The sequence below is a fragment of the Fistularia commersonii genome, chromosome 26, assembly GCF_037954325.1.
Source record: "Fistularia commersonii isolate RoL2024-O1a breed Wild chromosome 26, RoL_Fcom_v1.0, whole genome shotgun sequence".
Taxonomy (NCBI): domain Eukaryota; kingdom Metazoa; phylum Chordata; class Actinopteri; order Syngnathiformes; family Fistulariidae; genus Fistularia; species Fistularia commersonii.
The window spans coordinates 1,321,120-1,333,495 of NC_141309.1; the positions used below are offsets into that span (position 1 = coordinate 1,321,120).

General features: G+C 47.3%; 1 protein-coding gene across 1 annotated transcript in view; it reads right to left on the reverse strand.

The window, feature by feature from the left end:
- Positions 1 to 12,376, reverse strand: part of loxhd1b (lipoxygenase homology PLAT domains 1b) — a 28,855-nt gene that overhangs the window by 6,993 nt on the left and 9,486 nt on the right. The window contains exons 12-27 of the mRNA XM_086174372.1: positions 9,781 to 9,941; positions 9,596 to 9,682; positions 7,843 to 7,978; positions 6,144 to 6,298; positions 5,916 to 6,076; positions 5,769 to 5,845; positions 5,499 to 5,695; positions 4,760 to 4,952; positions 3,025 to 3,185; positions 2,649 to 2,964; positions 2,410 to 2,561; positions 1,273 to 1,403; positions 1,062 to 1,201; positions 884 to 988; positions 678 to 806; positions 445 to 609 (exon numbers count right to left, since the gene is read on the reverse strand). Coding sequence (XP_086030498.1) covers positions 445 to 609; positions 678 to 806; positions 884 to 988; positions 1,062 to 1,201; positions 1,273 to 1,403; positions 2,410 to 2,561; positions 2,649 to 2,964; positions 3,025 to 3,185; positions 4,760 to 4,952; positions 5,499 to 5,695; positions 5,769 to 5,845; positions 5,916 to 6,076; positions 6,144 to 6,298; positions 7,843 to 7,978; positions 9,596 to 9,682; positions 9,781 to 9,941 — 2,466 coding nt within the window. The remainder of the gene's footprint in view (positions 1 to 444; positions 610 to 677; positions 807 to 883; positions 989 to 1,061; positions 1,202 to 1,272; positions 1,404 to 2,409; positions 2,562 to 2,648; positions 2,965 to 3,024; positions 3,186 to 4,759; positions 4,953 to 5,498; positions 5,696 to 5,768; positions 5,846 to 5,915; positions 6,077 to 6,143; positions 6,299 to 7,842; positions 7,979 to 9,595; positions 9,683 to 9,780; positions 9,942 to 12,376) is intronic.

Genomic DNA, 12,376 nt, shown 5'->3' on the forward strand with positions numbered 1-12,376 from the left:
GAGGTTCTCTTTGGGAGTGACCAGGATGGAGAGGATCAGGAATGAGTCCATCAGAGGAACAGCACATGTTAGATGTTTTGGAGAGAAGGTCAGAGAAGCCAGACTGAGATGGTCGGGTCATGGACAGAGGAGGGATAGAGAATATATTGGTAGACGGATGCTGGAATTGGAGGTCTGGAGGAAGACCAAAGAGAAGATTTATGGACGTCGTAAGAGAAGATATGAAGGTAGTTGGTGTGAGAGAGGAGGATCCAGAGAATAGGGTTAGATGGAGAAAGTTGACTCGCTGTGGCGACACCTGAAGGGAAAAGCCGACTGAAGAAGAAGAAGAAGAAGGTAGAACTGCATGTCTTCTCTGGACTGCATCTCTGAGACCCCTTGGGACCTCTAGACCTTCAAAGCTTGCTCTGTTTTACCGATGAGTTTCGATTTGGTTTCACTCACAGGGCGTGTACAGCTCGGTCTGGAGCTCAGCGGGATACAAATCCCTGACGATTGCGCCGTCGTCCTCGCTCCTGTCCAGCCAGCGACCACACGGGAAGCGTAGCCTCTGACCCTGCGAGGGGGCGTCAACCTCGACCCAGTCCAGGAACCAGCCAGAAGACCCTCCTGGGGGTGAGAACGGGTCACGTAAATGCCACGGCTTACTTTTGGCGAGACCGTCCGCCGTCCCACACCTGCGTTGTCGTGACCGATGCGCAGTCTTTCCAGATCACCCAGATCCACCGCCTCCACGGTGAACTCGTTGATCATCCCCTGCTCAAACTTGTTCTTGTACTTCTTGCAGGCCTTCAGGTTGACGATCCCTGGAGGGGGGGCGAGGTTGGTCCGTCATAAATCGGGCTGCGAGGATTCGGCGGCGTCCGCGGCTCGGCGTTTTTACCGGTGTCGTCGTTCTCTCCAAATAAAACGATGAAGATATTGGCGTCCGTCCCGGCGTTCTTCTTTTCTCCGGTCTTTATTTTGATGGTATACGTAGTAGACATTGCTGAAAGGTAAACGTGAAACAATGGCTACTTTTACAGGGGATCCCCTTTTTGCTGCTACGACACTACATTTACATTTCTGCTCCAGGCCCAGTGTAGCGCCCGCGTCCTCCTCGTCCTTCCTCATGAAGGCCTCGTCCACCGGGACCAGCTCCCTCGCTATCTGCCCGTCGTCCTCGTCCACCGCCAGCCAGCGGTTACACGGAAAATAGTACCTGCGACAACAACAACGACAGGCGTTACATAGCGGCTACGCTAGCCGGCGCTTCAGGGGAGCTGCGCCTACGTCGTGTCGTCCTTTGTGTCCACGATCTCCACGCGGTCCAGGTACCACGACGCGCAGTTGGTGTTGTCGTGACGGATCCGGAGCTTCTTCAGGGGGCCCAGATCGATGGCCGTCACCGTGAATACGTCCTCCTGAGAAGCACAAGATTCTTTTCTGGAATTCTTTGCCCGAGGTTCCGTGACGGAGAAGGTTCGCCTGCCTGTCCGCGGGAACCGCAGGTCCAATTAGATGAAAGGTGACGGAGCGTGAAGAAGCTGTGAAGTCTGGGTGCAGATTCCACATTTTGGGATGAAACCCCGAGACCAGACAGCAAAATATCACTCAGAAAAGAGTTTCACTTGAAGTCGATGCTGCAGGATTTCTGAGCGTTTCTGATTCATTTGGTCTAAACATCACAAATAAGGCTATCTCTCTCTTTTTTTTTACTTCTTGCATTTTGACATTTCTAGAATCCGATGTCTCCGGGTCTGTTATTCCATCTTCCGTGACCTTGTCTGGTATCCCTGGATGAAACGGGGGGTTAAAGGTCACTGGCGGCCGTCCAACTGGAGGTCATCAGCGACTTTTAACACGGTCGTCATGAAAATGTTCATTTTCTCACAGTAATTAGCAGGAAATTCAGCCCCAGAAGAGAAACTCTCCCGTTCGTAGTCACAGAAGCAAATCTAAACCCGTGTTCCTTTTTATTTTTTAAACCAAGACTTCTAATTTAGATTCATACTTTGGTTAAATTGACACATGAGATAGTGCACGGTTGTTAAGTATTCATGAAGTTCCATCACTGGACGACATCAGGCAAGACTAGATTTTGATCTATGGAGGGAAAAAACCCGGCTAATTGTCTGCGGACGTGTTTTATGTCCCTATGGAGCGATGTTCGGATGAATATTTAATGTTGTGGAGGTCAGCAGAAGTAGGACAGGTGCGTTGACACCATGAGGAGAGGGAGCGTCGCTCTACCAGAACCTCGGTAGAAGAAGACCTTTTGACCGTTACATTTTCAGCTCCTGATTTCCGACGGAGCAAAACTACTTCCGTCTCGGTATCTTCCCGCTGCGTCTGCGACGGTAATTAACGGGAGGTCTTATCTCTTATCGTTAGCTGATTTGCGTAGCATTACCGATAAGCGCCGCGTACCTGCCCTCGCTCAAACTTATTCAAGTAGTCCGAGTTCTTGAGATAACGTTCTCCGGTGTCTCCGTTGTCCCCGTAAATATTAACGTGGACGTTGGCGTCGGTCCCGGCCCCCAGGACGTCCCCGGTGAAGACGCTCACTTCGTAGGTGTTGACTGGTGAAAGACAAAAGGGGGGACGGATTACGAACGGCGCTTTAACCCGACCCAACGGGTCGACCGACGCACGCCGTCCATACGTACCTTCCAGCTCCTCCTCGCCCTCAGGCAGCAGCTCCACCACCAGCTCGTCGTCCTCCTCGCCGCGAGCCAGCCACCGCGAGCAGGGAAAGTGATACGTCAACACCACTTCCTGCATCTCCTCCTCGCCGTCCTCGTCTTCGTCCTCCTCCTTCTTCTTCTTCTTCTTCCTCTTGTCGTCCTTCCTCTTCTGCTTGGGCACCATGGCGACGGTAAGACGCTTCACGTCGACCTCCTCCAGGAACCAGCCGGCGCCGATGTCCGAGTCGTCGTGACCGATGCGGATCTTGTATATTTTCCCGACGTCTTTGGCCTCGATCTGGGAAAACGCGGGAGTTCGGTCAGATGTTCCAACCACGGGTTTACCGTCCTCGCCTACCTTGAAAATGTCCGCCGAGTCCCGCTCAAAGACGTTGGATCTGCTTTTGAGCAAAAGAACATCGGTCTTCCCTCCGTCGCCGTAGATCTGGATGAACACTTTGGCATTCGTGCCGGCAAATATCACGTCCCCGGTCACCACCGTGATCTCGTAGTTGATCACTGGCAAGAGAAAGACGGGACAGGGAGTTTGGCAAAGCTGTCACTTGCAAATAAAAGGCCTATTAACTTCCTCCAAGGTGGTTCTTCTAGATCAGGGGTGGGCAAACTTTGTGTCTCAGGGGCCGTGTTGACTTTTAAAATTCGACAGACGGGCCGGGTCAGCACAAGGTACGATACATATAAAGAATAAAAAAGAATGAAAAACGCATTTGTTAACAATACTTATCAGACTCGTCTGAAATTTGCTTTGAAAATAAAACCAGCTTGGTTTTGAAGGCTCTGACGTTTGCTTGCGTTTCATGCACGAACCAGATTTTCCCTCGTAGCTTCACGTCCAGGGTACGTCCACAGTAGAGGCTAAATCACAAAGCTAATCCGTGTCATTCAGCTCAGGAAAACTCTCAAGTCGCTCCAAAAAGAAAATAATCTCCTGTTTGAGCTCTGGCATTCATTGATCCAATCATTCAATCATTCACATTAAGTATGAATTCTGTACCGATTTTTGGCGGGCCGGATTAAAAAGACCGACGGGCCGGATGTGGCCCGCGGGCCGTAGTTTTGCCCTCCCCTGTTCTAGAGTGACAAAGCAAAACAAATCCATAACAGAAGGTGCATTTATTAGAAAATAAATAAGAAATAAGAAACAAGTCTTTGTGAACAACAGCTAATTATTATCCGATTATGAGCTACTAGTGTGTTTACTCATATTAAGGACATATTTTATTTCATCCATCAATCCATTGTCTGCCGCTCATCCTACTCACGGAATAGATTTTATTCATTTGATATTTTTATGTGATTTTATTTTTCAACATATTTGGCTCGACATTGAACCCCGACCGGCGTTCAGAGGGCGACCATCTCCATCCACGGTGGTTCAATGCAGTGTCACATTTTGCTGATAACGTTGTTTTGTTTGCTGTATGTGTGACTAAATTAAGGGCTTCCTTTTTTTTCTTTAAGAGATGAATTGAGATGGATCTTCAAAGTTACGAGACAAAACAAACGGATGTATTAATAAAAGAACGTGTAAAAATTCTGAATATATTACCGATAAACAGCTCTATTGTTTGTTGTTGCTTGATATGACACTATTAGTAAATAAACCAATTACTCTCTCATCATATGATTCATTTAACTTATTCACATTTTCTTGTAGAAAGACAAGAGTTCTGGTGTAACAAAAAACAGTTTTCTTTTTTAATGACCTAGTTTTTTTTAGGGCTGTCCATTTTGAATAAATGCTCTTGTGAGTGAAGAACTGGACACCGGTTGGTCTCCTCGACGGAGCGTCATCAGTGCCAAACATGGAGTGACAGATTCAAAATGTCTCCAGAAGAACGACCTGTACACATCGATCAAGACTTGCAACGTGGAAAAAGAACAGGCAGACACCACTGGGGTCATAAAATCCCAGGGCTATAACTCAGAGAATACCATTTGGGTGCAGAGAAACCTATTGGACCTTCAGATCTTATGCATCTGGACTGAGCTCGTCTCCTTGTAGATGTTCCACCACTCATCCCGGAGGATTCTTCACGCACACAAAGCATACGTGTCCGAATGTTGCTTACGCTGCTCCGTGTCCAGGATCTCGCTGGGGTAAAACTCCACCTCGGTCTTTCCGTCAGCTTCATCCTTGGACAGCCAGCGGTGGCAAGGGAACATGTAGTGCTTTCCACTCACAGGAACCAGGATCTGAACGCTGTCCAGGAACCAACCAGCACGCATCCCTTCGTTGTTGTGGCCAATCACCATGCGGTTAATCTGGGGTTTGGATGAGAAGTTCGACAAGATGTTTTTCACATTCAAACCACCGTCATGTACAGGAAGGCGTATTTTATTTGTAGTTTGAGGCCTCATTGTCCACCAAACACTCAACAATCTAGCAGACGAGTCCAACAGCGTTTAGGGGGAAACGTCAAACAGAAAAAACCTTCTGGACAACGTGGACAACCTAGAAAGAACACCAGTTTAAACATTTGCAAAGATTCTATACGCTGACGACACTGTTGTTTATTTTAATATATTTTGAAGTCCTCTGTCCTGCAGAAGGTCTCCAATGAACCTCCTGTGAGGCTGTGGGAGGAACCCGGAGGACCATGGAGGCTCCACGCAGAAAGGTTGCGATGAGGTGGAAGCTCTAACCACTGCGCCACCGTGCAACCTCGTTTCATCACCGATTTCCAATGTACCCAAAGACACCTTCCTCACCTTGGAGATGGGATGGAGATGGTTTCTCAGCGCTCTGAACATGAAAGTCCTTCTACAAGAAGAGGGCAAGAGGAAAATCCACACATTCCACCATCTCACCTGTCCGATGTCTAAGGTTTCCACCGTGAAGATGTCGATGCGACCCGTCTCGAAATAGTTCCCCAGGTTGTTGTCAGAGACCACCAGCATCATCTTGCTGGTGTCGCCTTTCTCCCCGTAGAGCTTCACGTACACCGCCGAGTCCGAACTCCCACCGGGAACTTTACCCGTCTTCACCTCGATGTGATAGCTGACGTCTGGAGAGAACGCACCAATGAGGCGACATCAAGTTGAGGATGGAGAAGCCAGTGCGGTTCCTCCCCGGCTTACTGTAAAGACGTTGTCCGTTGGAGAAAGGGACTAACTCTCGAACAATCTGCCCGTCATCCTCGTTGCGGTCCAGCCACCTGCGGAGTACGAGCGAGGACGGGATTGGAATTCACACAAAGCGAAGCTGTGGGCGTTTCGGACGCTGACCTGCGACAGGGGAACTCCACGGCTTGGGTTTCCGTTTGCCCCTCTTCTCTGACGACCACTTTGTCCAGAAACCAGCCGCAGCCGCCGCCTTTGCCGTCGTGGCCGATTCTCACCCTGCGGATCTGCCCGATGGCCACGGCCTCCAAAATAAACTCGTCATTCTGTCAAAGAACGAGACGTTACCACGCCGCTTCGGTTTCTGCAGAAACGACCCTCGGCTCCACCCACGTTTCCTTTCTCGAACTTGTTGATGTTGTTCTTGCAGTTGACCAGCTGCCGGTCGCCGGTGTCCCCCTGGTCGCCGATCAGATTGAGAAACACCGAGGCGTCGGTGCCGCTGCCGCCGACGGTCCCGGTGCAAACGGTCACTCTGTACTTTATCACTGCAAGACACGACGATATCTGCAGCCAAAGCATCACCGTGCAAGGAGACAGTATGTGTGGATCATAGGAGTCAAACTCCGGCCCGCGGGCCAAATTTGTACCGTAATTTCTGGACTATTGAGCGCACCTGAATATAAGCCGCACCGGCTAGTCCAGGGGTCGGCAACCCGCGGCTCTTCCATCTTTACACTGCGGCTCCGAGCGGCTTGGGAAAATGAATTATAAATATTTAATTGAAGTGTATTTTATTTGTGTTAATTCCTTTTTTTAACTTTTAGTTCTAAGTTGGAGGATTATTGTGATCTTGAAATATTAAATGAAATTATATTTATTATTTTTCGCTGCACAAAATAACATCACACTCGTCGAAGCCGGTATACCCGCCAGCCGGTGAAGTCCCGATTTGCAGATGCTGTGCGCAGAAGTTCAGGAGCAGAAGTCCCATAAACCAGGTAAAAGAAATATTTATGAAGATATTTTGCAAATCCTTATTTTTTATTGTTTACTGACACAGTGATTTTTTCCTGATTTATTTTTAAAATTCAGGTCAAGGCGCCGCTACACGCTCTGAAAGCTCAAAATGAGTTCATTACATAAATAAAATTTAATTTTCTCCGCAATACTTTGTGAATTTCAGAAGCAACACACTACACAATTGTTTATACAAAGTGTAAAGGTAATAAAAAGCAATATATACAGTGGTACCTTTATTTTAGACGTCAAAAAGTAATCGCGGCTCCCAGAGTTTTCTTTTCCGAGGAAACCGGGTCCAAATGGCTCTTTGGGAGTTATGGGTTGCCGACCCCTGGGCTAGCCGATCGCTATGTCGGACTACCTCCTGTGCGCTAAAACCGTCAAAGTCGTCTTCTTCGGTGTTGGAGTTGAACGGACTCAGAATTTCCCGGTCGTTTCATCGGTCCGATGTGACGAGGATAAACGTTTTAGCGTCGTGAAGCTCGTTAGCGTCCCCCACCCAAAAAAGTCCATATATCAGTTGCATCATTGTTTACGTGAAAAAAGTCGCGGCTTATCGTCCGGAAATTATGGCATATTTGGCACGCAAATCCATACCAAATGACTATTAGAGCTGGCCTGCCGGTGTTCTAGCCTACAGCGCATGTACTGCTAATACTACAAATCCCAGAATGCCCTGCTGGTGTTTTGGAGCAAAAAATCACAGCAGGACCAATAAACGCCCTCTTTCCTGTTGACAGTAGTCATAGCAACCTTATGCTAATACTGGCACTGTGCTAGCCCTCTGAAAAATATGGAAAAGAAAAGGAGAAAACAGGAGCTTTCTGGACAGGAAGCAGAAAATCTGTGTCCATATATAAAAGACAGACCTGTTTGTCTTGTATGTCGAGCCAATGTGGCTACAACCGAGGAGCACAAGGAACTGGACGTGACTCAAAGGTGCCAGAAAGTGGACTAGATGAAGAGGTTTGGTTTCACAACAGACTATGTTCCAAAAAGCCATATAAACACCGTGTATTTGAGTTTGACTGGTATAGATGATCGTCTATATGTAGGTGCGTGCACGTACCGGTCAGTGCTTCGGAAATCAGCTCTCCGGTGGCAGGAAGTTCTCTCACAACCTCATTGTCGTCTTCGTTTGTGTCCAGCCAGCGTTCACAGGGGAAGGAATACTTGTCCTTTGTTAGTGTTTTCATTAGCGTAGCCTGATGGGCGGAGACGTGATGTTTAGGAACACGGTCGATCTTTCATTCGCGCAAAAACAGAAGATGGAACAATCGGCGCATAGAAATGGTATCTGAGCCGCCTCGTTATCTTCTCAACGATGAGTTTTAGTTTACAAGGGAGGAATAAAAGTATCCAAAGCAATGAGTAATCTATGAATTTAAGGATGACTCAATGGTTAGTGGCATTTGAGTGCTGGTTGGCGGTGCGATACCCGGAGTACTTGTTGAGGTAGTAGTTGTAGTATCGTATTCTCCTGACTATTGAGCGCACCTGAATATAAGCCGCACCGGCTAAAAATAACAAAGTAAATCTATGTGTTCATATATAGGCCGCACTTCTCTATAAGCCGCCGGTGTCCACGGTGTAACACGAAATATTTGCACAGAAACTTTTATGTAATTAAATCCATACCGGTAACATCCACAAATACCTACTGGAAATGCTGTTTTCCGAACAGTACCTGTAATACGGCCGATGAAAAAGATGAATAACAAATAACACGAGGAAAAGTCCATCCATCCATCCATTTTCTATCCCCGCTTTGTCCTACTCCAGCTGATCGCTATCTTGGTCTTCCTCCCGCGCACGAAAACCATTGAAGTCGTCTTCTTCGGCGTCAGAATTGAACAACCTCAGAATTTCATCGGTGCGATGTGACAGGGCTAAATATTTAACCGTCATGAAACTAGTTAGCCCCGAAAAAAATACATAAATAAGCTGCACCGTTGTTTAAGCCGCAGTGTTCAAAACGTGGGGAAAAAGTAGTAGCTTATAGTCCTCACAGTAGTAGTTTACTAGTAGCAGCAGACGTGTACTAGTAGCAATAGTCGTGTGCTAGTAGCAGTAGTCATGTACTAGTAGCGGTAGTAGTGTGCTAGTATCAATAGTAGTGTACAAGTCACAGGTGTAGTGTACTAGTAGCAGTGGTAGTATACTAGTAGCAATAGTCGTGTGCCAGTAGCAGTAGCCATGTAGCAGTAGTAGTGTGCTAGTAGCAATAGTAGTGTGCTATTAGCAATAGTAGAGTGCTAGTAGCAATAGTAGTGTACAAGTCACAGGTGTAGTGTACTAGTAGCAGTGGTAGTGTACTAGTAGCAATAGTAGTCTACAAGTCACAGAAGTAGTCTACCAGTCGCAGAAGTAGTGTACTAGTAGCAGTTGTAGTGTACTAGTAGCAGTGGTAGTGTACTAGTAGCAATAGTAGTCTACAAGTCGCAGAAGTAGTCTACCAGTCGCAGAAGTAGTGTACTAGTCACAGAAGTAGTGTCCTCGTAGCAGTGGTAGTGTACTAGTAGCAGTGGTTGTGTACAAGTCACAGAAGTAGTGTACTAGTCGCAGAAGTAGTGTACTAGTAGCAGTGGTTGTGTACAAGTCACAGAAGTAGTGTACTAGTAGCAGTGGTTGTGTACTATTAGCACTAGTGGTAGGGGCGGCTGAGACTCAGTTGGTAAACAAGCAGTAGGAGTGGTTGGAGTACTGTTACTAGCAGTAGTAGTTGTTGGTATAGCCTCCAGTTGTCCCGATGCCCTGATTGGTGCCTTGCATGGCCACTGTGTTTGTGTGTGTGTGTGTGAGAGAATGTAGATTTCACTCACTTTACTCAAATGCCATCCCGCAAAAGGGTTTTTCTTCTCGTGCCAGATGCGCAGTTTGGTCACCTGTCCCAAATCTGGCAACTCCACCTGTCGGGGCACGTAACAAAAACAGCTGATGCTCTTTTAAGGAACGACTTCAACAAGTACTAGTAGCAGTTTATCAGTGATAAAGACCGGATACTTACCATGAACTTGTCCACCTGTCCTCGCTCAAAATTGTCCGTCTTGTTGTCCAGTCTGATCTCATCGGACTTGCCCTTCTGTCCGTACACCTGGAAGTAAATGTCCGCGTCGCTCCCGGCATTGGCGAGGTCCGACGTCCAGATCCACAAGGACCAGGGGTGTTCTGGGAGGAGAACATTCAATGCTTCTGTGACTTGTATGATTCTCAAGTCTTGCAGGGGGAAACGTAGGCCGGTGGCAAGAATTCACTCACGCAACCGTTCACCCTCTCAGGGGAAGTTTAGGGTCTGTGAAGAAGCTCCTGCATGTTTTTGGACGGTGTAAGGAAGCCCATGTTCCCTTCTTCCCTTCCCCTCCAGTCCTCTCCTGTTTGCTCATACTCTGTCCCGGCCACAGACAAATGATCTTCCCTTCACGCCCACCCGCTGTACGTCTTCTCCTCGGCCACTCGCAGATTAATTACCTTTTATCAGCTGCGGGTTCGACCTCCCCGAGCAAACACAGCTTACTCTGTCTAATAAAAGCCGTCGCCTGGCTCACTCGGGAGGCTGAATCGCTCTCTGAACTTCCACGCCTGATGTTTAAACTGTCCGCCTCCACTTTTATTATGAATTAATAAATAAAGCTTCCAGCTTGTCCTCCACCGAGGCATCTTTCACTGCAGTGAACCAGCTGGACTGGATGGAGAACACGTTCTACCTGCATGTTCTGCGTGATGCAGCAGGCGAAGAAGTGCAGACCCTTCTGATTCATTCGCTCATTCCCATCCATACCGCTGATCCTGAACAGGGACGTTCACCCAGGAAGGGTCACATTTAGAGACATCCAGCCATTCACCCTCTCATCCATGTCTGGACCATGTCGGGTCTCCAGTGAACCTCCTGAATGTGTTTGGACTGTGGGAGGAACCCGGGGAACCCTTAGGAACAAGTCACAGAACATGGAGACTGCACCCAGAAAGGTCCCTCCCAGTGGGAATCCAACCAGGGACCTTCTGGCTGTGAGACAGAAGCTCTAACCCAGGCATGTCCAACGTCCGGCTCGCGGGCCAAAGGCGGCCCATTTTCAAATTGCCACCGGCCCGCAGACTCTGTCATAAAAACAATAATATGCACGTGACAGCACTGGTAACCACAGTATAAAACGCAGTGCACAAAAAGCTGTTTTAGTCGTACTCATATCACCCTTCATGCCATCCGCTCTACAGAGATCCCTCGCTATAAAGCGGTTTACTTTTCACGGTTTCGCTACTTTACGGATTTGCATGGTGCATTGTGTTCTGCTTTCTGATTGGCTAAAAAGTCACTCCGCTTCTTCTCTACTTGTGCGTCGATAACGTTGCATTTTAATATGTACACGTACGTAAAACAGCTTGCCGGATTTATATGACGTATGTGCAAATTCTCTTGCAATTTTGAGTTTCTCTAAAACCCATCATGTTGACAAAACGCTCTGGAGCGACAAAAGCACCTTGCAGGGCCCAAAAGGCAGCGGAAGATGCTATCTATGGCAGGTAAAGTTAAACTTCTGGACATGCTAAGGGAAGCTAAAAGCTAAGCGGCTGTAGGTCGGCATTACGGAATGAATGAATCTTCCGTTCGTTCCATAAAGAAGGAAGAAAAAAACATAAGGACGACAGCAGCAAGAAGTTTCGCAACAGCAATATGGTGGCGGTGGGCGGAGCTAATCTCTGCAATTTGAAGCCTTCTGTTCACATTGATGATTAAAACTATTATTTGACAGTACAGAAGTTATTTGTTGAAAAAAAGCATTTCTAAAGTACAGTACTTTTATTTGTGAAACAAATGATTGAGCCTGTAAAATGGTTTGTTCTTTCTTTTCGATGTATAATAGAGTATTTAATTGTATAATAATTAAAAAAATAAAGGTTTCTACTTCACGGATTTTCCCTATGGAACGCGACCCCCGCGAAAAACAAGGGTTTACTGTACACATATATATAATCATTATTATAATTGATCCTTTATTAATCCCTATGGGGAAATTGGTTCTCTGCAATGAAGGCAATGAAGCTTCTTGCTCAACAACACTTGGACACAATAGGAGGAGCCGGGAATCCAACCGGGAATGTTCAGTTGTACGACTTGTCTGTAGTTTTATTTTTTATCCTTCAGCTCTTCACCAGAAGATGACAGTAGACCTGTGGAGACACTCTGCGAGATCCTTTCCAGCCCATTTCAAAAGTTGACAGCGAGGGCCGTCGCTTTCAGGGCAAAATCGGAATATTTTTTCCGCCGCAAAACAAAACAACTGTGTCTGCAACGCCGTGAATTTATTAAAGACTGCCTGACGGAAATGGTGGAGAAAATTAGCCCTGAGAAGAAGCGAGATGTTTGCTGATGTTTCCCTGGGTGGTAACACCGAAGGACGGAGAATCGAAGACGTTTCGTCCGACGTTAAGAGACGATTCGAGGCCGAAGGAACAGAGTTTGACTCTTTCTTGAGAACCTGCGACGAAAGTGCAGATGCCTCCAAGAACGTCAGGCTGAACGGTCGCACATTTTCACCTCACCAAGTACGACCCTCTTTGCAAAAAGTTTGGACTCCTCAGCTCTAACTTCTGCTGCTGATTCCTTA